General features: G+C 40.3%; 1 protein-coding gene across 3 annotated transcripts in view; it reads right to left on the reverse strand.

The window, feature by feature from the left end:
• Positions 1 to 26,761, reverse strand: part of LOC127650570 (angiopoietin-2-like) — a 64,985-nt gene that overhangs the window by 16,668 nt on the left and 21,556 nt on the right. For 2 of the 3 annotated variants that reach the window (XM_052136071.1, XM_052136070.1), the window contains 7 exons: positions 23,624 to 24,419; positions 21,376 to 21,522; positions 13,862 to 13,983; positions 9,458 to 9,690; positions 8,730 to 8,854; positions 4,629 to 4,730; positions 1,609 to 1,775 (listed from right to left, as the gene is read on the reverse strand). In XM_052136071.1, the coding sequence (XP_051992031.1) occupies positions 1,609 to 1,775; positions 4,629 to 4,730; positions 8,730 to 8,854; positions 9,458 to 9,690; positions 13,862 to 13,983; positions 21,376 to 21,522; positions 23,624 to 23,695 (968 nt within the window). In that variant the 5' untranslated portion in view covers positions 23,696 to 24,419. The remainder of the gene's footprint in view (positions 1 to 1,608; positions 1,776 to 4,628; positions 4,731 to 8,729; positions 8,855 to 9,457; positions 9,691 to 13,861; positions 13,984 to 21,375; positions 21,523 to 23,623; positions 24,420 to 26,761) is intronic. The other variant, XM_052136069.1, reaches the window with a different exon arrangement.

Below are 26,761 nucleotides of genomic sequence, written 5' to 3' on the forward strand. Positions count from 1 at the left end.
ACTACAAATGTTTGCTTCCGTACATCTCTGTGACATGCGCTCATGAGAGGGATGATGTAAGCTTGTTGGTAAGTTCACGCCTCACGTGGAGGAGGAGGCAGGAAGCGCGTCATTGTTTACAAGAGGAGCAGCGCTGTACAAAAGGTTAATTGTCTTTGCTGTAGATTTCAGCATTGTTTGTTCAAAATGGTCGTTTGGTGTGTGTATCCTGGATGTTTCAACCTTTAGAAACCCCAAAGAAAATGCACGCCGGGAAATATATGAACTTTTAATCGATTGCCTATACATGATCATGAGTGATTGAAGCTCTGGCTTATCACGCTGAACCTGGATATCAGTACATCCCTACATTCTCTCAAATATTGGAGGGTGTGCAGTGAACATTTTACCCCTGATTTCAGACCATCGAAAGAAACAAAGGGTCGATATCTGAATTCATCGGCCGTGCCCGTGATGTTTTTTCCAGCGAACTCAGGTTATGTGAAAACTTTGTCATAGACACTCCTCCCTTAGCGCTCCACTCCTCATCACCCGATTTCTAATTCTGCGCACCCGCACTCAATTCACTCGCTTCAGTTTGTGAAGCTTCTCTTCTGTGTGATATCACCTGTACCATTGATCTCACTGTGTAAACCCTGTAAATCCTGTGAATCTCAGTAAACGCTCTCGCACTTAGTTTCACTAAATACAACTTGTGTGGCTTGAATTCCTGACAGTCATATAGCCTATGTATTTCTGCTAAAGAAAAAGAACAAGTAGAAAGTAATGGCATTGCTCCAAAATATGGTTAATTACTGCAGTAATGTTTTTTTTATTATTATTATTTGGAAATGTTTATTTATTATTTTTTATATTGTTTTGAAATCGTTTTGGTTTGTGAACGGTGCTTGGTCTGTGCAAGTTTCTCTTGTAAACAATGTTGCACTTCCTTACTCCTCCACGTGACCTTACCAATGAGCTTACATCATCCCTCTCATGAGCATCACAGAGATGTATGGAAGTGATCATTTGTAGGTAAAAGTATATAAGTATTGTTTTGTTTCTAAAACTAATCAATCATTTGAATACATTCACCTGCATTGTTTAAAGGAGGAGGCCTGAAATGAAATTCTAAAAATCTTAAATTCTGTTTTGATGATGAAACTTTGATCTTGAATGATCAGCAATTTTAAATTTTTGGGGGAAATACTCCTTTAAGCAACTACATAGTAGTACTTCTGTGACACTTTCAGCTCACATGTCGACATGATCACACTTGAACTAACATATAAATGTAGTTGTTTATGTAATGCAAACGTAAAATGTATCGCCTTACAAGTCATACACTCTAGTAAAAGTGTTTTGATGTCATAAGATAGCACTGTGTGAGGAACAGGTTAAAAAGTACATGTTTATTAACTACCCTTTTGCTTGTGATATGTGTAAAAGGGATTGCAAATCATTGTTGTTTTAGGTTCTCCAGTGTTATTTTCACCATGTAATTGCCGCAATACATACAACGAGCCACTTGAAAAACAGTTTTAAAAAAAAATTTGGTATTTGAATAACATGATTCTAGAGATCAGTTTGAGACATTTACAGACCAGAGAACATGGAACATCTAAATACCTGTACTTCTTATCCTCTCCATCAATGAAGAAGTGGTCATATTGAGAATAAGCCTGGTGTCCCTCTGCATCTTTGAGATGGATCTGGAGAGTGTAGTTTTTAGATGTGGTAAGCAGGTGGATAACATCATTTCCTAACCAGTACTCTACTGATGGATCTCCAAATCCCTTTGTTGTATGTGAAGAAAAGAGAAGAAAGCATATAACTGATAATGCCCTTACAATGTCAGTAGGACAATTATTATAAGGGGTTTTGTATGACAGGATCTTGACAACATTGTTCTGTGCCTGTTTTGTGTTTTATTGTCTGTCTTTGTGTGAGTGCACTGCTTCAGTTGTGGTTTCCCTGCCGTGCGCTCTTCAGTCGGTCTCATGTTTCATGTCTGGAGCATGGTTTCTGGATCCTGACTTCCCTGTCTGGTTTGATTTTCGGTGTAGAGATCCTGACACTCATACTCCATGTCTTGTCTTGTATTGGCTGAGTGCATTGCAATTACATCACCTTGGCAGGATGCACTCGTGTCAATAATCTCTGTCTCTGTCTGTCTCTCATGACCACGGATGCGTGGTGTGCTCGCTTTGGGCTGCATGCACAGGCCGTGATCTGTCTTCATGCTGTGCTGAGGTTCGGTCTGAGGTGTCAGTTTTATTTGTGGCCGAACTCTCGCACAGGTGTCCTGTGTCATTCTTTTGCCTGTTGCGTTCATCGTGTGGTGTTTGCCTCGCGATAGACGCTCAGGCCTTGTCTAGTGTGAGAATGCATGGGATGGTTTTTTTAGCGTTGCCGCATTCTCTCATCTTATCTGTCGGTTGGCATGAGCGCATGTTGACTATTGTCTTGGTGATATCCGCTTGTGCTATTCGTGGCTTTGTTTTGTTTTTGTATTGTCACGTGTCTCTCAGTCTTTATATACCCCGTCTCCTTGTTTGACTATTATTAAATTTGTCTCACCTGTCCTGCCTGCTATCCTGTTGATTTCCTTCCCTATTTTAGTCTCCTAGTGTGTGCTGTCCAGTGCCAGTTCTTCTTGTTTCATGTCTCAAGTTGGTCCTGTTTCTCACGTCTAGTCTGTTCTGTTGGTTCCGGTTGGTCCTGGTTTCTGTTTGTCTGCCCCAGTCCAGCTTCAGAGGGTTGCCTGCGCTGGATGGTGTTTTCCACTATGGGTTAGTATTTGTTTGTTTTGTTGTCTTTTAGGATGAATAAAATCTTCTTTTTTTCACTCTGCGTTTGGGTCCTTATTCTCTGCAAACTGTGACATTTATGGACTTCTCTTTATCGCAGACTAGTACACCTTCATTTCATTTCGGTACACCTTCCACTTACATTATAAAATGACCAAAGTCATCTCCGTCTACATGGACCAATGAATCAGATAGCACTATTCCAACATAATTTAAACACAGCGAGATGCGGTACTGGTTGGTCATTCAAACAATCTACAGGGGCTCCCTACTTCCACACTCCATCTGGGGCCATATATTAATCATTCATTTCAACAATGAGAAAAAAGAAAAGAAAAACAACACTCACATAGATTGTGCAGTGAGTTGGTTACTCCCAGTGTGGTTGTGGCAATCTATCGGTTAAAGTAGCCCAGGTGAGACAAATTACCACTGTTTAAATAACAGTGAGTTTTTTTTCAGAACAAGTTAGCATTTAAGGACATTTTTATTTGAGTAGGTAGAAGACATTTGTTTAAAAGTGACCTCTTTAAAAAGAGTTATGCAAACAAGTCTTACTAACAATGTCTTATGAAATGTCAAATGCCATGTATGAGTTCTCCATTGTGTGCAGGTTAAATATGTGTAAATGTTACGCATGTCAGATTAATGGTGTGTTTAAAAGAAGCAGAGATTGCGTAAATCAAGAATTGCAACAAGGGATAGACAGGCTCACATGTAAATCATAACACTAATATCTCATTATTATAATTCATTGTCTAATGCAAAATTCCCTGGTGAAGTGTCATTTATATGTTTTTTTTTTTATTCTGTATGCTATAATACTTTTTTCATATCTTATTTTACTGTAATATGCAGAGACAACTGTAAGTTAGACATTTGTATGTTAATTTCCCCAAAAAGTGCAAATGTGTTTTTTGCAATTCTTTTGGTGTCAATGCTACAATATTTTCAACAACTCAGTCTTTGTGCTTTATAATACAATGTTTTGCCATGAACATATTTTTTTATTCTACTTAGTTATGAATAAAATGCAATATTAAGCTATTTTAGAAAATATGATTGATAGTAAAACAGCATGCATGAATTCTTATAATTTGAATAATGCATTCTTCCCTCTTCTTCATCTTTTCTATGTCTTACACTATTTTGAATCTACTGTATGTTTTGAATAATAGGTGCATAAAAGTATTTAGGGTAGGGAAGTCGGTTTTGTTTATTTAAAGCTAGCGCAAGTGATGATGAGGTTTTTGAAGGTTAATGCTCTATCATCTAACATTTTCATTTTATGACACTGTTTGTTTTGTTTTAGTTTAGGGAGGTAGGTTTTGTTCATTTAAAACTCCATAGAGCAATAACCTTAAAAACTTCTTCTGTTTGGGAGAACATTTAACTTTCATGTAGCACCCTTCAGAGGACATTTCACTTTTACATTTAAAGATCCACATAATTATATATATATATATATATTTTTATGTTGCCACAGTTACATAATTTTAATGTGATAAGGCTGTGAAAAATGTAGACTTTCAATGTACCAGATGGCTCTAGTTGTTAACATAGTTCTTAAATATTTGATTTTTGACTTGAATCAAAATGAATCTTTGAGCGAACAGTTTATTCAATAGCATCCACTATATAAACTGTATAAAGCTCATAGACCACATCTCATTTTCCACAAGTCTTCAAAAATGTTGGGAGTTTGTTTGTCCACTTATATTACATGGATTTTGTTTTTCAATGTTTCTTTAGCGAAATGATAAAAACAAAAATGCCTTGTTGTCATACCTGTTAAAAATTAAAGATGGCACTACTGTAAAAAAGGTACACTGTTCTAACCAGTTTGTAATCCCTCCAGCCACGATGAAAATCTACTGATCCGTCATTGCGGTGCTGAAAGACGGTCCAGCCTCCTCCTCTTGTTTTCATGTCACAGAATACCTGGTCAGGAACAAACAGAATTATTTATTTATTTTTTTGAGGGAGAAATGGCAAATTAGTATGAGCTATGAGCAACAAAATAAAAGAATAAAAGAGAAACTCCCAATCACCCAAATCCATCACAACGAATTAAAGCCAAGCCCATAAAGGATATTCTTCTCAAAGATTAAAAATGTCTAGCCAATGGGTGTCAAGTGAAAACATTCCAAGTAAATATCCTCTATAATGATATGGTTTTCTCCCATTTCCTCAGCTGTTTCTAAAAAGAAATTGGCTTTAGAAGATGGCCAATGGCAAGAAATGATTCTTGGTAAAAACAAAAAGTGGGATAATGTACATTTGAATCCCTGTACAAGCTCATTTAACCATTAAGACCCGCTGTGAAACTTAAAACTGCATCAGGTTTTAAAGACAAAGCACTCTCTTTGCTGACATGTGCAGAGATGTTACTGTCGGGGAATTCTATTAACTACAACATATCCATCTTTTGCAGATATGAGAAGTTCTTTATTTTCTGCTTCACTGGAGACCACCTCAAAATGAAAGAGTGTTTAAAAATGACAGACCTCAACTTGAGCCAAATTGTCCAGCAGTATCTTAGCCACTTTCTGGAGAACTTGAGCATTTATAATTGCAGACAGTCCATTTTCACAGACTTAGCACAATTGCAAAGTGTGTGCACCATGTATCATATGAACATCATAATGGCTGGATTTACAGTCAGTGTCAGTCCTGGGGTTAATCACTGTTTTACTTGGAGATGCAGAAAAACATAACTAAAAATACATTGGTGTTTTCTCTAGCAGCAAAAACCTATCCCAAACTGATACCATGCTAATATTCAAATATGTTAACTTCAATGGTCAACGTTTTCCAAACGTTACAGTCATTGATAGCTAAAAGCTATTTATTGAATAAACGAACATGCAAGAGTCAGGAAATGAGTAGAACTTTATGAATAACAGGCACAAGTGGATTTAGGTATAGGCGGCATGGGGCGGCCGCACAAAAAATATTTGGAATGGTGACATTTGTGCAATCAGTTTTCTATCGCTCATTTGCACATCACGTCAATGATATCATGTCACCATGTGGGAATGAGCTAGGCAGGCTACTACCTGGGAAGTTCTCCCACTCAGAAGTACGAGATGGGGAGGAGGGTCGGGGTAGTTCAGGTATAACCACTGGAAGCCCGAGGTAGGGGGAACGATATATATATATATATATATATATATATATATATATATATATATATATATATATATATATATAAAATGCGCACCTCTAACTTATTACTAATGAAAGTAAGTTCACACTCCAAAACATTACAAAATAAAACACAATTCATTCATAATACTGTGAATATATAGTTTCACAGACATATTGTTGAATTTTTTTCTGGTTTGTGTGAAATCGTTAAGAATAATATAAAACCAGACAGTCTGCACACCCCCAAGGTGAATTGGTTTAGTCTTGATTGGTTGACAGTTGTTATTATTGACCCCTTTTTTTTTTTTTTAATTATTGTAGCCACCCAGTTTGCTTCTCTGATGGGTTGCACATTTTGAAAGGGTGGTGCTTCTACATAAACCTCCTCTCTCCCCCTCACTGTATCAAACCCTGGCAGGAAGCTACAGAATCTTTGCCAAACACCTGGCACCCATGCCCACAGGAAATGGAGGGGAAAACGAGTGAATGCACAAGAAAATAATGAATAATAAAAACAATTTAAGCCACATTTTTTTAATGTTCATCACCCCAAGAGCCTGCCAGAAATTTGATTTGATTGTAAAAGTAACAGACTAAACACACACATCTGGAGAGGATTTGGTCGGGCATGATTTGGTAACAAATGCCCATGCATATCTACAGTTAGATTTTCATTATTTCTTTTTCTGATCCACATGGCATTTTCATCGTATTGAAAATTGCATTTTACTGCAACATGTTGTCCTTCCAGATTATAATATGCTCCTCAAAAACAACACAAGAATGAAATGTCAGGAAAGCAGTTTCCACATCTGCCAATGGTTGAACAGATCCAAAGTCCTGTTCCAAAATTACAGTATGTCATTGGTTGAGCCAATGGTGCTATGTCAGGCTGGGGTGGGTTTCCCAAAACTCTCGTTAGCCAATTATGGTCGCAAGTTCCATCGTTACCAACATAGTTCAATGATTTGGCGTTTCCTGAAACCGTAGTTCCAAAGAACATTTGCAAACTGCGTCGCAAAGTTGTGTATTTGGAACTACAGCTCTCCACCTGTGGTTAGAAGTATAGTTCCTTGTTAGTTTGTGGTGTCAACGTCATTGATTTCACCAAAGCTGGGGTGTGTGCTATTCAGAGATATCACCCCTATGCCCTATTCCTTTCGAAGACTTCACCATCCACTTTGATAGCTTAGGAAGGCTTAAAGTTGTGGTGTTCAAATATCATGTAATTACATTTTTAAGTTAATTTTATTGGAAATTCTGTTTGAAAGGATCTTCCAGCTTGACCGTCACAAATGCCCTCTGAAGGATTATTTGTGCCATTCGAACACAGGATTTGCTTCTTTTTTGCATAGAAAAGGTGAGTTTTCTATTCACTTGTAAATAATACATCTTTGTTATAACATTCCCAAAGAGAAATTTCACATAAGGAAATATATGTAAAACATAATATGTTCTGTATCTGTACTGTACACGTATGCACCACATCTGCAGTGGTTTGAGTAGTGTCAGATAAGTGCTATGTAAGTGTAAAATTCATTCAATCACATTTCAAAATATTACACTTTCATACATGTAAAACTTTATTTAGCAAATTACAGTATAATTATATATAGCCAATATGCCCAAGTAAATGAACAATAAATGTACAAATATGTACATGGCCATACAGTATATACGATTTCTGTACAAGATTACATGTCTGTGTAAGTGGTTTTGGGTTTATTGTGTCGTGTTGTAGAATATGGAATATTCTCAATATGTTTTGTTATAAAAACAAATATACAGTATGCTTCTTTTTGCTGCAGTTTTTCAATTAATGTTTGTAGGGGGAAAAACATAGCCCAAGGTAGACAATTACACAAAATGTTTATTAACATAAGTTCTGTCAGTCAGATGAAATAATAGAATATAGAGTAACCTGTATTTAAAAAGAAATATATTAATTTGTATTCTGAAATAAATGTTCTCAGACTTCTGCTCCTGCATGATGCATTCTGCCTTGATGTGGGTTTAGAGGATCATCATCTTTGGCAGCATCATCTTCATCATTAACAGCACCAGCCCAAACCCCATCTTCCTCCTCAGGAAGTTGAACATTTTCCCTGGCTGCAATATTGTTGAGAATTGCAGTAACCACTACAACAGCACAGCTTTTTGGAGCGGTTCAGCTTCAGGCCACCACTGGACTTGCTGATGCAGCAGAAACATTGTTTCCACACTCTTATAGCCCTCTCCACTATAGAGCTTGTCCTTCCATGGGCCTGACTGAACCTATCCTCTTTAATGGTGGCTGAATGCTGCACAGGTGTCAAGAGGTATGGGTGAAGAGGACATGCACTGTCTCCCAGCAGCCAGCTGTCACCCAATTGCTAAATAGACCCACTTAAAAGAGTCTGGATAGCCCTTCCTGCAAATGTACATGGGCTCATTCACCACAGGACTTGCCATTGGGATAAGGGTACCATCGATGATGCCAATCACTCTAGGGATCATGAACCGGATGAACCATCAAAATAATGTTTAATGAAAGACAAACAAATACATGCACGGCAGCTGCATGTGACTCTCTCTCTCCAGAACTCCGCCTTATCCCTTTCCTCGGTTGATTAGCCCGATTGGGGGCCGGCCGTTCATACTTATGTTCCGGCCCTGCCCTCCTCGTCATCATATATATGTGTGTGTTTGTTTGTACACATATATACACATATAGTGATTACAATTAAAGACTTCATCTTTACATAAAATTAAAGCGCTTTTGATAGTTTAAAAATAGTTAAAAATACTAACCTTAGTTTTTTGTGTAGAGTTAGGAAAATGAATGTAATATACGCCACTTTCTGTAACTCCAGATTTGAATATCTCAGCACAGTCTCTGAACTTCACCATCTCCTTCTCAAGAGGAGCAGAAATATCTGGAACGCATAGAATATTTTTAGGTTGTGAAATAGAAATTTGCTTAATATTCTGAGTAATAATATAAGTACAATAACAAGGATTTATGGTCACACTTTACTTTGGTCTTCATGGTACAGTCTAAATACATATGCATGAGCTGAGTAATTAAAATAACAATGTGTACTTATGGAATTTGTAATTGTGTTTTTGGGGAAGCTTGTAATTACATAGTTAATGTTAATTATATTGTAATAATTCATATTAACACGTAATATGTATAATATATATGAACATGTTACCATTATATTGTATATACCATTATATGCATTATACTGAATACCGGTATATTGTAATGTATACAGCTGTTCAGTACATTCATTAACTAACAGTTAGAATAATCATTTAAAAATGTTTAATAATGTGATAAAAATAACACAGTTAATGCTGCAGATCAATAAGATCAGGCAGCATAGAACGAGTAAAGGTCTGTGGTCCCAGGCCCTGTGCAATGGGACCCTGGGGAGCCCTCTGTTACACATACACACATATACATTTTCTCTAGGGTTTCTTGAAATTAAATTAAACAAGAGAGAAACTAAAAGATGTGAAATGGCACTAACCATTACTGTGACTGACCATAGCCAATAGCTGCTGCACTGTATCTGTGAGTGTGGCGTGCTGGTGTTGGAGCAGGTTGCTGTTACGTGTGGAGCTGGCCAGATCTCCCTCCAGCACATTGACCAGGTTACTCTGTCTTTCAAGTAGTTCCAGCAGCTGCTGTTTCTCCTGTTGGATGGCCTGCAGCTCTCTGCTGTGTCTGGCCTCCATGGCAGCAAAGCGCTGTTCCAAGTAGCTGAGGAGAAACACGATGGTTTGTTCATATTTACTCTTTGTATATTATGAGCTCAAAAATTTTAGAAAATAAATTAAATCACCAAACAAATGTCTTTCTGCTTGATTTAAGCCATGCCCAAATGGCAGTTTAATATGATTGCTAACACTCATACAAAGTAAGTGCTTAATTCTCTAAATATATACAGAATATACATGTATATACATATTTCCTCTGATTCAGAAATTGTGCCTACAAAATACAGACACAACATTTTTGTTTACTATATTATAAAATCATATAGACATATTTCACTCTGTCTGTTAATGAGTACTTGTTTGTTTGAACATCTCTCTGACAGCACATATGACACACTTGAACAAGATTCCATATGACACACTATGTAAGACTGAGAGGCTATAAACACCTGCATACTGCTGCCATTCACAGATGGTGTTGTTGTCTGTGCTTCTCCATCAAATTCGAGTTCGCATCACACCAAACTCCAAATAAAGACAATAAACCCAACAAGCCTGATCTTTATTACTCCAAATAATGAATCTACAGCCTTTTTATTATTATTATTATTATTATTTTTATAATAATCCACCCACCCAGATTGAACAAGCTACTCTCGAAATCTCATCTCTTGTTGTTCGAGAGATGCCAGCTTGAATCCTTCTTGGGTTCTCTGCTCTTGGACATACCTTGTCATGTTGCCTTAAAAATATGCTAAATTGTTTTTAAAATTACTTGTTTTTTTAGCCATTCTAATTTGTAGATGTGATACAGCTTGTAAGTACCTTTTCTCAAATCCTGTTCCACAATATTTCAGTTGTGAATAAATTACGTTGTTGTCCCAATTTTTGAAGGAAAGTTTAACATTCTACAAAAAGCTTGCATATTATAATTGGGCTTAACAGACAGCGGCATTATTGCAGAACTATGTTTCCCCAAAGACCAACAGAGAAAGATGAAAACATTTTCTTCATTTCTGCTTAACAGCCTATTTACTGTAATAGAGTGCTGTTCTGTCAAAGGTGTTTGCTGTTCTGCAGCTTCATTTAATGGAACATCATATAAGGTCATAAACATACACAGATGTGAAGCATGTAGGGATCCCTGCTTTCTAATGCAAACTTCTTTTTAGTTTTTGAAATATACACCTGGGACACAGAGGAACACATAAAAATACCTCTCTTATATCAATGATGCTACGTCACATGTATTGAAAATGCCACTGCTTCCTGATGCATCCTGGAAAACATCAAAGAACCATCTACTCAAAGGTGATGTGTGTTGCATTAGATGCATTAAAAAGTGTTAACATTTGATCCCTGTAATGTTAGTCAGTTTTTTTTACCAATGGAGGAAGAGTGGAGTGTTTGGGAAATTTGTTTGAAAACAGTGAATAGTTGTGTTCGACTTCATGCTACTCAGACTGTTCGGCACCTGACTTGATGCAGTGTATGCTGGTTAGAAATTTGCTGCATCATCAAATTAATGCGAGAGCGAGATTAGACCATCTGCCTAGGGCAGCCGCTACAGTCAACCCAAAGTAGTTGCACAAGCTCAGATGACAACACAACTTGTTTTATAATTGGAGAGACTCTCTGCCAACAACGATGATGTGCATTTCATGTTTATTCTGGTACCTTCAATTCCACTAACACACAAAAATTATTTTTCCCCTTCTGTCACTCACTCGACGTTGTGTCGATGTAGTGACACCAGGGGTCGCTCTTGAGAGCCCAAAACAACTCAATCTTTGAGAAAAGGTGGAATTTGCATGCCACTCCCCCAGACATACGGATATAAAAGGAGCTGGAATGCCCACTCTCATTCACGTGTCTGGGCCGCAATCACACTGAGGCAGCGTTGGTGGATGGTTCATGTTCTCATTGCGAGAATATGACCATGGCAACGTTGCGGTCGTGGATTTCCTTCTTCCGGGTAAGAGGCCGGGCTGGAGGTGATTTGGGGAGTTCAATGGGTGCGGTCTCGCCAGGTAAATCCCTGCAGACTTCCTGTTCCCCAGCTCGCCTTACTGCCAGCTTAACTTATCTTTCGGGCATGCACAGTTAGTACTGAACTGCCTGAAATCATTCAGGCGCAGGACAGTGGTTCCACTGAAACACTTTCAGAGGCTCACATCACGTAGATATCACACCAGTCTGCTGACACTTATTCCCTTGGACAGACATCATGTATTTTCTGGGAGCAGTCCCCCTAGAGCAGGTGTCCAGACCCTTCCAAGTCGGGCTGGGGTGCCGTGTGCAACAGGCAAGCATCTGCTGGCTCCTGGACAGGACCATGGCTGTGTTGACACATCAACTGCCTATAGTTGCTGGCTGTACAGCAAGAAGGTTAGGGAACTGCAAGCGTTATCTGTCAGCGACATTTACCTAGAGTTCGGTCTGGCAGATTCTCACATGATCCTGAGACCCTGGCCGGGCTATGTGCCCAAGGTTCCCACGACACCCTTTAGGGATCAGGTGGTGAACCTGCAAGCGCTGCCCTGGAAGGAGGCAGACACAGCCTTGATGTTTCTGTGTCCGGTGCGTGCTTTGCACATCTACCTGAATGGCACGCAGAGCTTTAGACACTCTGAGCAGCTCTTTGTCTGCTTTGGCGAACAATGGAAAGGGAACGCTGTCTTCAAACAGAGACTTTACATTTACATTTCATCCAAAGTGACTTACAATGCACTTATAACAGGCACATCTCCCCTGGAGCAACCTGGAGTTAAGTGCCTTGCTCTAGGACACAATGGTGGTTCGAACCAGCGACCTTCTGATTAACAGTTAAGTGCTTTAGCCCACTACACCACCACCACTCTGCCCACTGGATCGACTTGCCCAATGGATTGTGGATGGCATCGCATTGTCATACCAGACCCAGGCCGGGCCTGCCCCTTTGGGAATACGACCACACTCTACAAGTGGCACCTCTCTAGCAGACATCTGCAGAGCAGCGGGCTGGGCAAAATCGAATACCTTTGCAAGATTTTACAATCTCCAGGTTGAGCTGGTTTTGTGTTTTGTCAGGTACGAACAGGTAAGTTCGGTAATACGGAACAGCTGGCCGGGTGTATAACTTGCTTATAGAGCCTTTCCCCTCCGTGAGGTGAAGATGTGCGCTGCTTCTCTCATGCGAGTTCACAAACCGGGAACTGTGAATGTACTTCCTCCCTAGCCCTGTGGCTTCTGAATTCGGTGGAGGAATTCACAGCCATACCCACTATGGGGTCTAATATGCCCTGTACTGTGATTGGTGCTCCACAGGTCCGGTTACTCAGGAAACCCCCTGTGAGGTATTTTCCGCATCTTCCAGAGTTCTCTCTGCCCCGGTTGCTGTGTTTGTAGAGCTCCTCCCCTTCAAGGCAGGACCTACCACGCACCTCTTCCATGTGCGTCTGGTGAGCCCACGTGTCGTATTGCCACATGTTCCTCACCTTCAGGCAGGATATTGCCTCCGCAGGGTCTTTTCCCCCTGAAAGAATAGGAAAGGAAAAGAACCCCTTTCCCAATGCGAATAATAGCGTTAGACGGCCTCAGGGGTGTGGGAAACAACATGATGTCTTGTGGGATGTTGGGGGAGGTTACATGCAGACTGATGCAGCTGCTGTTACGCACACAGCAGGTTGCTTGCACCTGCATCTGCAGTTCACGGTTCAGCTGTTGTAGAATTTTCTATATGGACACAATGTCCAGTGAGTGACAGAAGGGGAACGTCTCGGTTACAATAAAAATCGAAATACTGAAGAAAGAAATAAACAGCTACACAGCAGTGCAAAATATATTTTTAGCAATTTGCCTCCATGATGCTAGTGACACAGAACTGACACACTTCACCTTTAACATGTAATCATTGCAAACCAAAATAAGTGTTTTAAACTTTTAAGAGTCATGAATCTCCCCATTTCAGCATGGATCAGCTTTTACCACAGTTTTGAAAAATAGTAATGAATGGTGAAGGTCACTATCAGTTACACTTTAAGTATCAAAATCTCAATCTACCAAATATTTTGTGAGCTCTTGTAAGCTCACAATAAAATCCACAATTATACACAGGCTTAAAAATATGCAATTTGATACACAAATACACCCTAAGGCGTTTGTATTTGCATTTCTGTTTGTGAGAAACACCTCATGCAAATTACTAAGATGCTGCACATTGGCAAAAGGCTCACCTGTTTTTGTCATTGAGGTGGGAGACCTCCTGGGTCTGTTCTAAGAGCTGCTTCTCCAGCCGGTTAGCGGTGAGAGAATGTTCCAACAGCTGGACCTCCAGGCGACTGGTTTGGTTCAGCACCTGCAAAAAGGCGCACGTGTCAGACAAGCAGAAATTTACTTTTGGAATATTTTAAGACATGGGAACATTTTTCCTATTAGTAGTTTTTCATCTTTGCTTGAATGCAGATGTGCAGTATATATATATATATATATATATATATATATATATATATATATATATATATACAGTATATATATATTATGTGGAGTTAAAGCGATCTATCAACAGGAGTCTGCAGTTGTGTGTAAATGTGTTTATTTCATTGTTTTTACTTTATTGAATAGTGGTATTCATCGCTAGACTGTGTGTGTGTGTGTGTGTGTGTGTGTGTGTGTGTGTGTGTGTGTGTGTGTGTGTGTGTGTGTGTGTGTGTGTGTGTGTATGCTATATTGTTTGGCTGGTCCCAGAGTATGCACTGCTAGATTTAGAGTCGGTTATCCATTGTGTGTGTAAAATTACCATTGTTGTTTCTTAGTATCTATATACAGCGCTTCACTTGTTTTTAGAGTATTATTTATTGCTAAAGTTCAGCATAATGTATTTGCTGTATACTGAAACCGTGTTTGTCACCTCATGCGCCCCTCAGTTTCAGTTGACCACGTGACTAGCTTTGTTGTGCTAGGTAGCATTAGGGCGTGACCAGCTTTTTTTTCCCCACTGAACGGCTCGTTTACAGCATGTATATATTTTGATCAGAATGCTGACATGGAAGCGGAAGTGGAGGCCCTCGTCTAAAGCCCTCCTTGTGTGAAGACCTAAATGTGTAAAGACCAGCAAGTCTACCAGTGCGAGTCCACCGAGTAAGGACACCGACAAGGCACCACTCACCTTAGCCCTTAAGGTGGAGGAACAGGTTTACTGATTCATAACAACTGGACCTTTTTACTACACTCATCTCTATGTAACAATACAACTTTTGAGTTCCATGCTATCACTACAACACAACCCACAAATTGTTACCATGTTGTTATCATCTATCGCCCTCCATGTCAGCTGACAAACTTTCTTGAAGAGTTGGATGTCCTACTATCCTCTTTACCAGAGGATGGTAGGCCACTTGTAGTTCTTGGTGATTTCAACATAGACCAAGACAAGCCCCAGGCCACGGAACTAAATACTCTTCTGGCCTCATTTGACTTGGAAAGACTACAGACCGCAGCAACTCACAGATCGGGCAACCAGCTGGACCTGTTTACCTAACTGTATAAACTCAAATACTGTATTCTTGTTACTCCGTTACATGTATCAATTCAACATGACTCTCCCATCTACATTCAAACAGACTCCACATTTTGTTTCCTTTCGCCGTAACCTCCGTTCTCTTTCACCCTCTCGTCTTTCCACTGCTGTCTCTACCTCTCTTCCCACACAAAATTTATTTTCCATGCTTGATGTAAACACTGCCACAGACACACTAAACTCTACTTTAACAACCTGTCTAGACAACAGTCTGTCCTCTCTCCTCTAGGCCAGCACGTACTACACCACCCAGCCCTTGGCTATCTCAAGTCAAGTCAAGTCAAGTGGTTTTTATTGTTGTTTCAACAATATACAGTTAGTACAGTACACAGCGAAACGAGACAATGTTCCTCCAGGACAATGATGCTACATAAAAACAACATAGGACAAACAAAGGACCACATGAGACTACACAACTAAATAAAATACCTATATAAAATACCTATCTATACCTATATAAAGTGCACCTGCAAACATGTGCAAAAAGAATGAACAGGACAATAGGCACAGTGAGAGACAGTGCAGCGCCGACAGAGTACACATTAGTGCAAAAAGATGACAGTTTCTAAAATCGTAAACATAACATACTATGAGATAGTGTTCTCTGCACATAGCAGTTATTGAGGTAGCAGACAGTTAAAAAGTGACTAATTAAAGTGCAACTCAGGACACATGTGTGTGTGTGTGTGTGTGTGTGTCAACCCAGTCTCTGAGTATTGAGGAGTCTGATGGCTTGGGGGAGGAAGCTGTTACACCGTCTGGCCGTGAGGGCCCGAATGCTTCGGTACCTCTTGCCAGATGGCAGGAGGGTAAAGAGTTTGTGTGAGGGGTGTGTGGGGTCGTCCACAATGCTGGTTGCTTTGCGGATACAGTGTTTTTTGTAAATGTCTTTGATGGAGGGAAGAGAGACCCCGATGATCTTCTCAGCTGTCCTCACTATCCTCTGCAGGGTTTTGTGGTCCAAAACGGTGCAAGTCCCAAACCAGGCAGTGATCCAGCTGCTCAGGATGCTCTCAATAGTCCCTCTATAGAATGTAGTGAGGATGGGGGGTGGGAGATGTGCTTTCCTCAGCCTTTGAAGAAAGTAGAGATGCTGCTGGGCTTTCTTGGTGATAGACCTGGTGTTGAGGGACCAGGTGAGGTTCTCCACCAGGTGAACAACAAGGAATTTGGTGCTCTTGACGATCTCCACAGAGGAGCCATCGATGTTCAGTGGAGAGTGTTCACCTTGTGCTCTCCTACGTCCTTCAGGAACATCGGAATGATCTTAGGGCAGCAGAGAGGAGATGTCGTAAATCTAGAGATCCAGCAGATCTAGGTAAATATCAGTCTCTGCTTGACACTTTTTCTAATATTGTTATATCTGAGAAAACCTCATTTTACCAGAACAGGATCAACAACACCACAGACACTCGCAGGATGTTTAGAACATTCAACACACTGCTTTGCCCTCCCCCCCACCACCTGACACATCACTGACAGCAGACATCTTCACCACATTGTTTACTAATAAGGTTTCAACCATTAGCAATACATTCATAGCACCACACCCCATCAAACAGCTGTCGCCAGTATGCAACTCTTCTGTCTCTACATTCTCTACTCTGACTAACACTGAGGTCTCTAAACTCCTCCTCTGTAACCACCCCACCACCTGTTCCCTTGACTCCATTCCCTCTCACCTTCTCCAGACCATCTCTCCGTCCATCCTACCGACACTCACACAAAAAATCAACACTTCTCTACTTACAGGCACTTTTCCCATTACATTTAAGCAGGCTCGAGTAACCCCACTGCTGAAGAAACCTGCACTTGACCCCACACAAATAGAACACAACAGACCAGTCTCTCTCATCCCATTCATGGCAAAAAATACTTGAAAGGGCAGTTTTCAATAAAATCTCTGCTTATCTCTCACAGAACAAACTGCTAGATGACAATCAGTCAGGCTTCAAAAGTGGGCACTCTGAGATGGGTGAAAGCTGAATCCAGATCATCCGTCCTGATTCTGCTGGACCTTTCTGCAGCCTTTCTCCACCCTCTCCTCTCTGGCATTACAGGAACTGTGCTTGGCTGGTTTAACTCCTATCTCTCAGGTAGGTCTTTCATGGTAGCCTGGAGAGGTGAGGTATCCAAGCCACATCAACTACTTACTGGGGTACCTGAGGGATCAGTGCTTGGGCCATTTCTCTTCTCTATATACACAACATCACTGGGACCCTTCCTGGCAGATATCTTGGCCTGGATGAAGGAACACCACCTGCAACTCAATCCAGCCAAAACCGAACTCCTGGTCTTTCCAGCCAACCCTGCTGTTGAACACAACATCACTGTGCAGCTGGGTTCGACTACAGTAACGCCTTAAAAATCAGAAATCTAGGGGTAACCATTGATAACAAACTAAATTTCACGGACCAGATCTCAAAGACCACAAGATCATGTAGATTTACACTCATCATCAGGAAGATAAGTCCCCTCAAAATCAGGAAGATAAGACCCTTCTTATCTGAACATACCATACAACTGCTTATTCAGTCACTTGTCATAACAAGACTTGACTACTGTAACGCTCTTATTGCTCTGATCTTATTATGATCTTATTCCTCCCTGCATGTGCAATTAGACCTCTGCAAATGATCCAGAATGCAGCAGCACGTCTGGTCTTTAATGAACCAAAGAGAGCACATGTTACACCACTACCGGTTGATACATGTATCAAATTCAAGGCTCTTATGCTGGCATACAGAACAGTCACTGGGTCTGCTCCAACATACCTAAAATAATTTCTGCAGAGCTACACACCCACTAGAAGCCTGCGTTAGGCTAAGGAATGTCGCCTTGTTGTACCAACACAAAGAGGCACCAAAACACTTTCTCGGACTTTCTGTCACGACACACACACAAAAGGTTAGGATCCAAGTGCATTTATTTAGGGAAATCCAAAATCCATAGTCAGCCAAGCAAGAGTTAAAAATCCATACAAAACCGTCCAAGGAACAAGACTACGAGGTGCTGGTAATTAAAAATACACACACTATTCAAATTGGCAAGTGTTGCTTTGAGTGCCAAATGTGATACATTGAGGCCTAATTTTGTCATTTGATTGCAAGTTTCAGCACTTGATAAATGGCAATGGTTTTTTTCCCCTTCTTGTCTTGATTCAATGTTGTTTTCCTTGTGTTTCTTCCCTGTCATCTGTTTCTCCCGGAATTATTTCCCATAATTCCCTGCCCTCATCATTGTCAGCTGTCCTTGATTGTCCTCACCTGTGTTTCATTAACTTATTAGTCTTCGTGTATGTAATGTCCTGTTGTTTGCTTGTTCTTTGTCAGTTGTTATGTGTATGACCTCCTGTGTATACCTGTTCCCATCGTGGATGTTTCCTTTGTTCCTGAGTTTTACCATTACTTTGTACTTTGTTTATTTTATTTAAGAACTGTTTCGCTGCACCTAGGTCCAGCCCTCGTGACTTCCTTTCATATGTTACTCTTCTGCTCTAGTGTGTTGAGGGGGTACCGTGCCTTGAATGTTTACTATTACTGCTACAAATGTTGCCTACTATGCCTACATAAAATAAAGCCTTTTGCAACATTGTAAACAATACACTGGAGTGTCAAAATATGAGCTCTAGGTGAAAGTAAATAAGATTAAATACTATTAAATTAAATACTGTTAAATACTAGCAAATATAATTACTATTGTATATAACAAATCCTTAAAGTAATAATATAATACTGTATCATACTATAATGACAAACTGGACAACAATAAATAAAATGTTGGTTTAAAATAATATTAAAGAACAATCTAATTGCAAAATGTTTGTGAGTGGAATAGTAGGTTTTGCACACGCTGTTTATTTAAAAATATATATTTTTTTGTAAAAACATAGGTAAACATTTCTTTTTTTATCAATGTTTATATGTTTTATATATATGGCTGATAGGATGAATTTAAAATTAGGATATAAAATACTTTTTATGTTTTATATTTTTTACATTTTTAAGCAAGAATTTTCAAAATGGGGCCCCGGGTTGGTCGGTTGCTTGGGGCCCTAGAAATCATAAACCCACCCCTGGTGTCCCACGGCTCATTTATCCTAAAAATAAAATTCTCTCATTGGATAGTTCAGTTATCTTGCATTGGGACCTAATGCGTCTCCACAAATGTTTAACATGCTCAGGGTTGCCAGATAAGATACTCAACACCACAAATTTAAGATTTATACATAATCAAATTGGAAATATTCTGCCTAATGTTATTTTGTGCAATCTGGCAATCATGAATGTGAGTGCACTCTTTCTAGATCTCGTTTTCCCCTTTGAACAAACTTCGATCTCTAGTGCAATATTCTGGTCAAGGAAAAGTGTTAAGGCCATTTCACACAGGACGCGGCAAGCGGTGGAATAACTGCGCGGCTGCCACTTTCTCTATTAGAGGAAACGCTTTGTGGAAGGCGGTGCTCGTCGCGGTTTCAGGGGCGTATGTTACCATAATTACAATCAACAAGGACACATTTGTTTTTAATTTTGCTAGTTATATTTACCCTGGCAACACTCTATTGAATAAACTAAAATACAACTGGACAAAACCGATTTTAAACTAGGCTAAATTTGTTTCTTTAACTGTTTATATAGTTCATATAGTAGTTAAATCAGATCAGTAATCAGTCAGTTAATCAGTAAATAAATCATGTTCAGCTGTTAAAGTAGACAAATATTTAGCATTTGTGATTATTATTGACTTGTGTCTGTCTAACCTGCCTGGACCAGATGCATATTTTCACTATGCACATCATTCAACCACGCACAATAATTTTTATGTATATTTTCATGGGAATTAAGTAAATATTGGGAAATTATTTATGACTAGCATGAAGTCACACATGGTTAACGATGACATTTTTCACATTCATGTATTTTTACCTGGCAAACCAACTCGTGCTCTCACAATCTCCCATGCTCTGTGTTTTTTATTTATATCTCTGTATGAGATTTTTGACGTGCCATACAACTCATGAAATTCCATTACATTTAAAATGATCTTCTCCTCCATGTTTTCAGCACTCTGATATGAGCTCAGGGAAATGTTCTATGATTGGTTGTTAATAATCTGTTTGATGATTGTTTAAAGCCGACACGGCTATCGCTGCCACTCAAAAGAAGATCAAATATTTTTCCTCTCACAGCGGCTGTCACGAAGAGCTGTGCACGTGAAAAAGGCAAGATATTGGGTGCTCGAGCACCGCTTGCACGTCACCTTCATGCAACTGGCAAAACTGCCTGCAATTTGGCACTTTCTGTGTGCCTCTCATTGAAAATGATCAAGATAATCGTGCTTGCCACGTCCCATGTGAAATGGCCTTTATACAGCCACTCTGTGTACATTCTTGAGGCTGCTTGTGATGTTTGGTGCTACTAAGTTCACAGGAAAACCTTCTCAGTGATGAAATTAAATATAAAAGTAGATCTCTGCATCATTGACACGTGGAGGGGTAATCACTGACATGCATGCAAAAGCAAGAGAGAGAGATATATGTACAGTATATGTATATGTATTTTTTATTTGTACAATTTAGAAATGTTGAAGTCCCCTCGCACCTGTATGTTAATCTAACTCTTGCAGTAATCATTTATCATAGTCATGCAGCCTGTTATATTCAGATGTGTGCTGAATGGAAAGTCAAACCACTGACGAGACCCATATGATGCCCCTTTATGGCCTGTTAATGGGTAATGTTTTGATAATAAAATAGGTAAACTCGCCCGCTTTGTGATAAACAGTAAAAGTTCTTTCTTTTTTTTATTAAAGCAGAACCCTTATGTAGAGTGTGTTAAATGTAATAATAAATTAACAGGGAAGTAGAGATGGTAAAATATACAATTTATAGTTTTTTATGCCTGATAGAAAAGTATCTACCTATATAGAACAATACGAAACTTTAGGCAATTGCAGAATAGTCCCATTAGTCACATATACACTTCAGAGAATTGACAGTCAAACTATTTCTGGACTTAAAAGGTACAAAAACCAAATCAATGAAGAACATTGTATCTAAAAAAAATAACATTTGGCCCCCTAAGCACTTCTTAAAGCCTGATGTGGCCCCTTTACCAAAATAGATACCCACCCCTGCTCTAGATGCTGTCAGTCTTGCTTGATTAGACTCACCTGTGTCTCCACATCTGACAGTTTGCGTGTGTTCTCTGCTGATTGGCTTAGAAGATTGGTTCCTATCTCCAGCATAGTGGCGGTCTGGGTGTGAATGACACTGCGTTCCATCTCTGATTGCACATTCTCCTGAATATAGTTCTCCAGCTGTAAAAATGACAGAAGACACATCAGCAAACATGCACCAACATCTTCATCTATTACACTTTTTATCCACAGACCCAAAGACTTTTCAACATGGGGAGGCATAAAAGTATACTAACCTAAATAATATTTGTCTGGCCCAGTTAGACACTGCTGGAAATGGCTATAACTACACCATCTGGACCACATTTTTTTTTCCATTGACCTCCATTCAAAAGTAGCTATTAATTGTGACTAAATTATTTATAAGTAAAATATAAATTGCAGGTAATAGTAGATTATATATTTTTTTTAAAGTGTCTTTGAAGTGCAATTGGGGAAACCCTGTTATGTTCGCTCAGTTTAATTAATCATTGGCAGTGATATGAATTGAGGCAAAATAAATAAAGATCATTACCATTCATGTGAGCTATAAAATTGAGAGTAATTAACAGATTTCATATTGGTTTGACCTTTTCAAACAATGATAAATGGAAGAGAATTCCATTCATATTTCCACAGTACCACGTAATGCATGTCTCTATCTTTTATTTCAAAATGTTTCTGCTGATTAATTTTTGCCAGTCTAGTGTGTGAGTTTGCTGCAAACTAATGTGGCATTGATTAAACCACCTTTAATCCTGCTGTTCAGCCACATTCAATAATGAACATTCAAAGTATTTTAATTGAGTTTAATAACCAGCCCTAAATAATTAAACTCAATTAAAAAGTGACCATGTCCATTTGTATTTTCCCATTTTCTGTAAAATAAGACTTTTAATTAAAAAGGCAAAATATAAAATTTATGAAACTGAATTTATTGTATTTATAATACATGAGATGAATTAACAGTAATTTCTTCTAAATAAATTCCAAAGACTAGTCGGACCAATTGTGACCCACACACACACACACACACACACACACACGCATGTTGTGTTTCCATGTTTTATGGGGACTTTCCATAGACATAATGGTTTTTATACTGTACAAACTTTATATTCTATCCCCTAAACCTAACACAACCCCTAAACCTAACCCTCACAGAAAACGTTCTGCATTTTTACATTTTCAAAAAACATAATTTAGTATGATTTATAAGCTGTTTTCCTCATGGGGACCGACAAAATGTCCCCACAAGGTCAAACATTTCAGGTTTTACTATCCTTATGGGGACATTTGGTCCCCACAAAGTGATAAATACATGCTCACGCACACACACACACACACACACACACACACACACACACACACACACACACTAGTAAATGAAACATACAGCAATGTAACTGTACATGACAAAATCAACTTGTTGATGTTTGATGAGAATTAAATTCAGCCACACATAGAGAGCACAATTTACTTTACCTTTTATAGTGATAAGGAGAGAACAATGATCTGCCCTGAAGAAGGCCGAAATACCTGTTTTCTCTCACCAAATGGTTTCTGGAGTATTGAACTCACTCATCTGAAGCATTATCCTTGCAAATGTTCTATTGATTTCGCTTTGGACTAGTTGTCAGAGGATTCGCAAACATTTTAGGTCTCAATTGTTCATAAGTAGAAATGTTTATGTTTTAGGTGCTGTTAATCTGTTGATTGTTCTGGATAATAAGACTTGAGTCTATCCAAATGTACAAAAACTTTACATACAAATACTTCAATATTAAAGAGAACACATTGCAGCACATCTCAAACAAGAATTATTTTGAGTAATCCTCAACTGCTTTACTATTAGGAATTCAAGCCACACAAGCTGTAGTTGGTTGAAACCAGGTGCAAGAGCATTTAATGTGACACAAAGGATTAGCATGGTGAGATCAAATACAGATGAAATAACACTGGTGAGTAAACAGGTAAGTTACAGAAAGATACACAATAAACAAACAAATAGGAGAAGCTACAGGTTTAGCACAACACTGAGTAAATAAACACTGCATGAGAGCAGCGCAGACAAGAGCCCTTTGTGAGACTTGATCTGGTGAACTGGAGTGAAGGTGTGTTATTTAAGCAGCTCTTAATGAGGGAGCTGATTGAGTGCAGGTGTGGTCAATTAGAAGTCAGATGAAGATGAGCGTAACACTGAGGGAGATGAAGAGCCCAAAGGAGGCATAACAGTACCCACCACGGGCCACTTCTGAGGAGCAATGCCCCCAACGCCGTGGATGCAGAGCTGGGTGGTCTGGGTGATCCACATGGAAGGTGGAAAGCAGCGAGGGTCCAGGATGTCATCTCAAGCCACCCAAGACCTTTCTTCTGGGCTGTACCCCTCCCAGTCGACCAGGTACTCAAGACGACCCATCTGGCCCCGGGAGTCCAGGATTCCCCACACGGAATACACCAGATCATCCTCCAGGGGTGGCAGAGGGGCTTCATCACCTCTGTGATGAGGGCTCTGTGTGAGAGGGAAACAGTGGAGGATGGTAGGGTTTTAGTAAAGATACGTGAAAGATAGGTGCAATTCTGCAGTGCAATGGTAACTGGAGACGATATGTGACAGGATTAACTTGTTCTAAAATAGGAAAAGGGCCAATAAAATGGAGGACTTAGCTTTCTACATGGAAGACGAAGCCTGATGTCCCTAGTAGAGAGCCAGTCCTTCTGTATGGGCTGATATGGTGGATGATCTGAGAGTCAGCCTGGCTCTTTTTCCTATTACGGCCTGCTGCAGGTGGACATGTGCCACATTCCAGACCCTCACACTCATCTTGGACCAATGACCTACCGCCGGGAATCAGGAAGGTTCTGCTGACCAGGGGAATAGTGGAGATTGGAAGAAGAGTACGCATTGGAATGGAGTGAGGCTGGTGGTCTGCTGGCGGAGAGAGTTCTGTGCGGCTCCAGTGATTCTGGTGGTGATGAGAGTAGGTCCAGAGGAAGCAGCCGATCTCCTGGATCTTCCATTCCATGTGCCCGTTCATCTGTGGGTGATAACCAGAAGAGACTAACCGACACACCCAGGAGTGAAAATAAAGCTCTCCATACCTTTGAGATGAACTGAGGTCCTCGGTCTGATATTATGTCCTCAGGGAGTACGAAGTTCCTGAACACATGATGAAAAAGGGCCTCTGCCGTTTCGAAGGCAGTTGGTAAGCCCTGCAGTGGTACCAAATGGCAAGCCTTGTTAAAATGGTCTACTACCACAAGGACACAGGTAAACCCCTCAGAAGAAGTCAGGTCGGTGATGAAGTCCACTCCAAGTTGAGACCAGGGTCTTTGAGAAACAGGCAGGAGAAGAAGCTTTCTGGCAGGAAGATGTCGGGGAATTTGAGATAGCACAGTCAGGGTAGACATGATGGAAAAGGGCCTCCGCCTTTCGAAGGCAGTTGGTAAGCCCTTCAGTGGTACAAAATGGAAAGCCTTGTTTAAATGGTCTACTACCACAAGGACACAGGTAAACCCCTCAGAATAAGTCAGGTCGGTGATGAAGTCCACTCCAAGGTGAGACCAGTGTCTTTGAGAAACAGGCAGGAGAAGAAGCTTTCAGGTTGGAAGATGTCTGGGAGTTTGAGATAGCACAGTCAGGGTAGGCTTGTACAAACTGTCGAGCATATCTGGACATCTGAGGCCACAAGTTGCAGAGGAGTGAGTGGTTCTGTGCAATGCTGGGATGGCCAGATCTTAGAGAGGAGTGAGTGGCCTCGAGAAGGGAAGGCTTGAACGATTTCATCATCCAGGGCCCACTGTATGGGGCTTACAAAGATTGAAGGAGCCAGTATGGGATCTGGAATGGTGGTATCAGGTTCTGGAGAGTGTAAATGTGATAGAGCTGATGTCAACTTTGACATTTCTGGACCCTGGGAGGTAGGTTAACGAGAAGCAGAAGCGGGTGAAGAGTAGTGGCCATCTTGAATGTCGAGGATTCAACATCTTTGCCTCCGGGAGATTACGGTGATCCGTTACTACCTGGAGAGGGTGCTTGCGCCAATGGTGCCACTCTTCCAGAGCCAACTTGATGGCAAGAAGATTTCGATTGCCGATGTCTTAGTTTCGTTCCGTAGATGATAGCTTGCGGGAGAAGGTAGCACAAGGCCTAGCATTGAGATAACACCGCTCCGACGCCAGTGGTGGAGGCATCGACATCCCCAACGAAGGGGAGTTCTAGGTTTGGATGGTGAAGTATCGGAGCGGAAGTGAAGGCCAGTTTGAGGGTTTGGAAGGCATAGGCGACTTTGTGTGACCAGGGTAATTTTTTTGGATTCTTAGATGGAGTGGAGTGGTGATGGAGCTGGATTTCCAGATGAATTGACGGTAAAAGTTGGCAAATCCAAGAAAGTGCTTCGACCTTCCCCTGGTCCATTTGAACCCCCTCTGGGGTCCAATGCAGTAGCCTAAATACTGAACTGACAGAAGATGCAAGGAACACTTTTCAGCTTTCAGATAAAGATGGTGTTCTTGGAGACACTGGAGGACTAAGTGTACGTGCCGTACATGCTCACCGGGGGATTTGGAGTAAATGAGGCTATTGTCGATGTAGATGATGAGATACTGATGCAGTCATAGAAGTTCTCATTCATAAACCCTCGGAAGACGGAAGTGGTGTTGGCCAATCCACACAACATCACCAGATATTCATAGTGGCTTGTAGGGGTCACAAACGTAGTCTTCCATTCATCTCCCTAATGGATACTGATCAGATTGTATGTACTGCAAATGTCCTGTTTGGTGTAGATGTTGGCTCATCGAAGCTGGGGAAGAGGGAACCGAAACTTCACAGTCACTTGGTTGAGGGCACGGTAATTGATACAGGGTCTCAGGCCTCAATCCTTCTTTGCGACGAAGAAGAAACTGGATGCACAGGGTGAAATGGAAGGGTGATCATATCCTTGCTCAAGAGCTTCCTTGATGTTCTCCACCATTGCATACTGTTCGGGCAGTGAGAGGGTATAAACTCGTCCTTGTGGAAATGGAGCCCCAGGCAGCAGGTCTATCGCACAATCCCATGGATGATGAGGTGGGAGTTATGCTGCTTTGGTCGCACTGAAGATGTCCATGAATTTACTGTACTATGCAACTATGCAAATTGGAGTCTATCCATAAATAGAGAGACATAAGGAAGCACAATGTTTTGAACCATTTTCTCAAATCATTTCATTATGATAGAGGTTAACGAGACCAGCCTGTAGTGATTCAGCTCTGTTAAAAATTTTTTTTAGAACAGGAATAATAACTGATGTTTTCCATATGACTGGTATTGTTGAAGTTTAAAGAGATCGAAGGAAAAGAGAATGAAGAATAGGGGTTAATTCCTGGGTGCAGTTTT

This window comes from Xyrauchen texanus, chromosome 10, assembly GCF_025860055.1.
Source record: "Xyrauchen texanus isolate HMW12.3.18 chromosome 10, RBS_HiC_50CHRs, whole genome shotgun sequence".
In the NCBI taxonomy this organism is placed as follows: Eukaryota; Metazoa; Chordata; class Actinopteri; order Cypriniformes; family Catostomidae; genus Xyrauchen; species Xyrauchen texanus.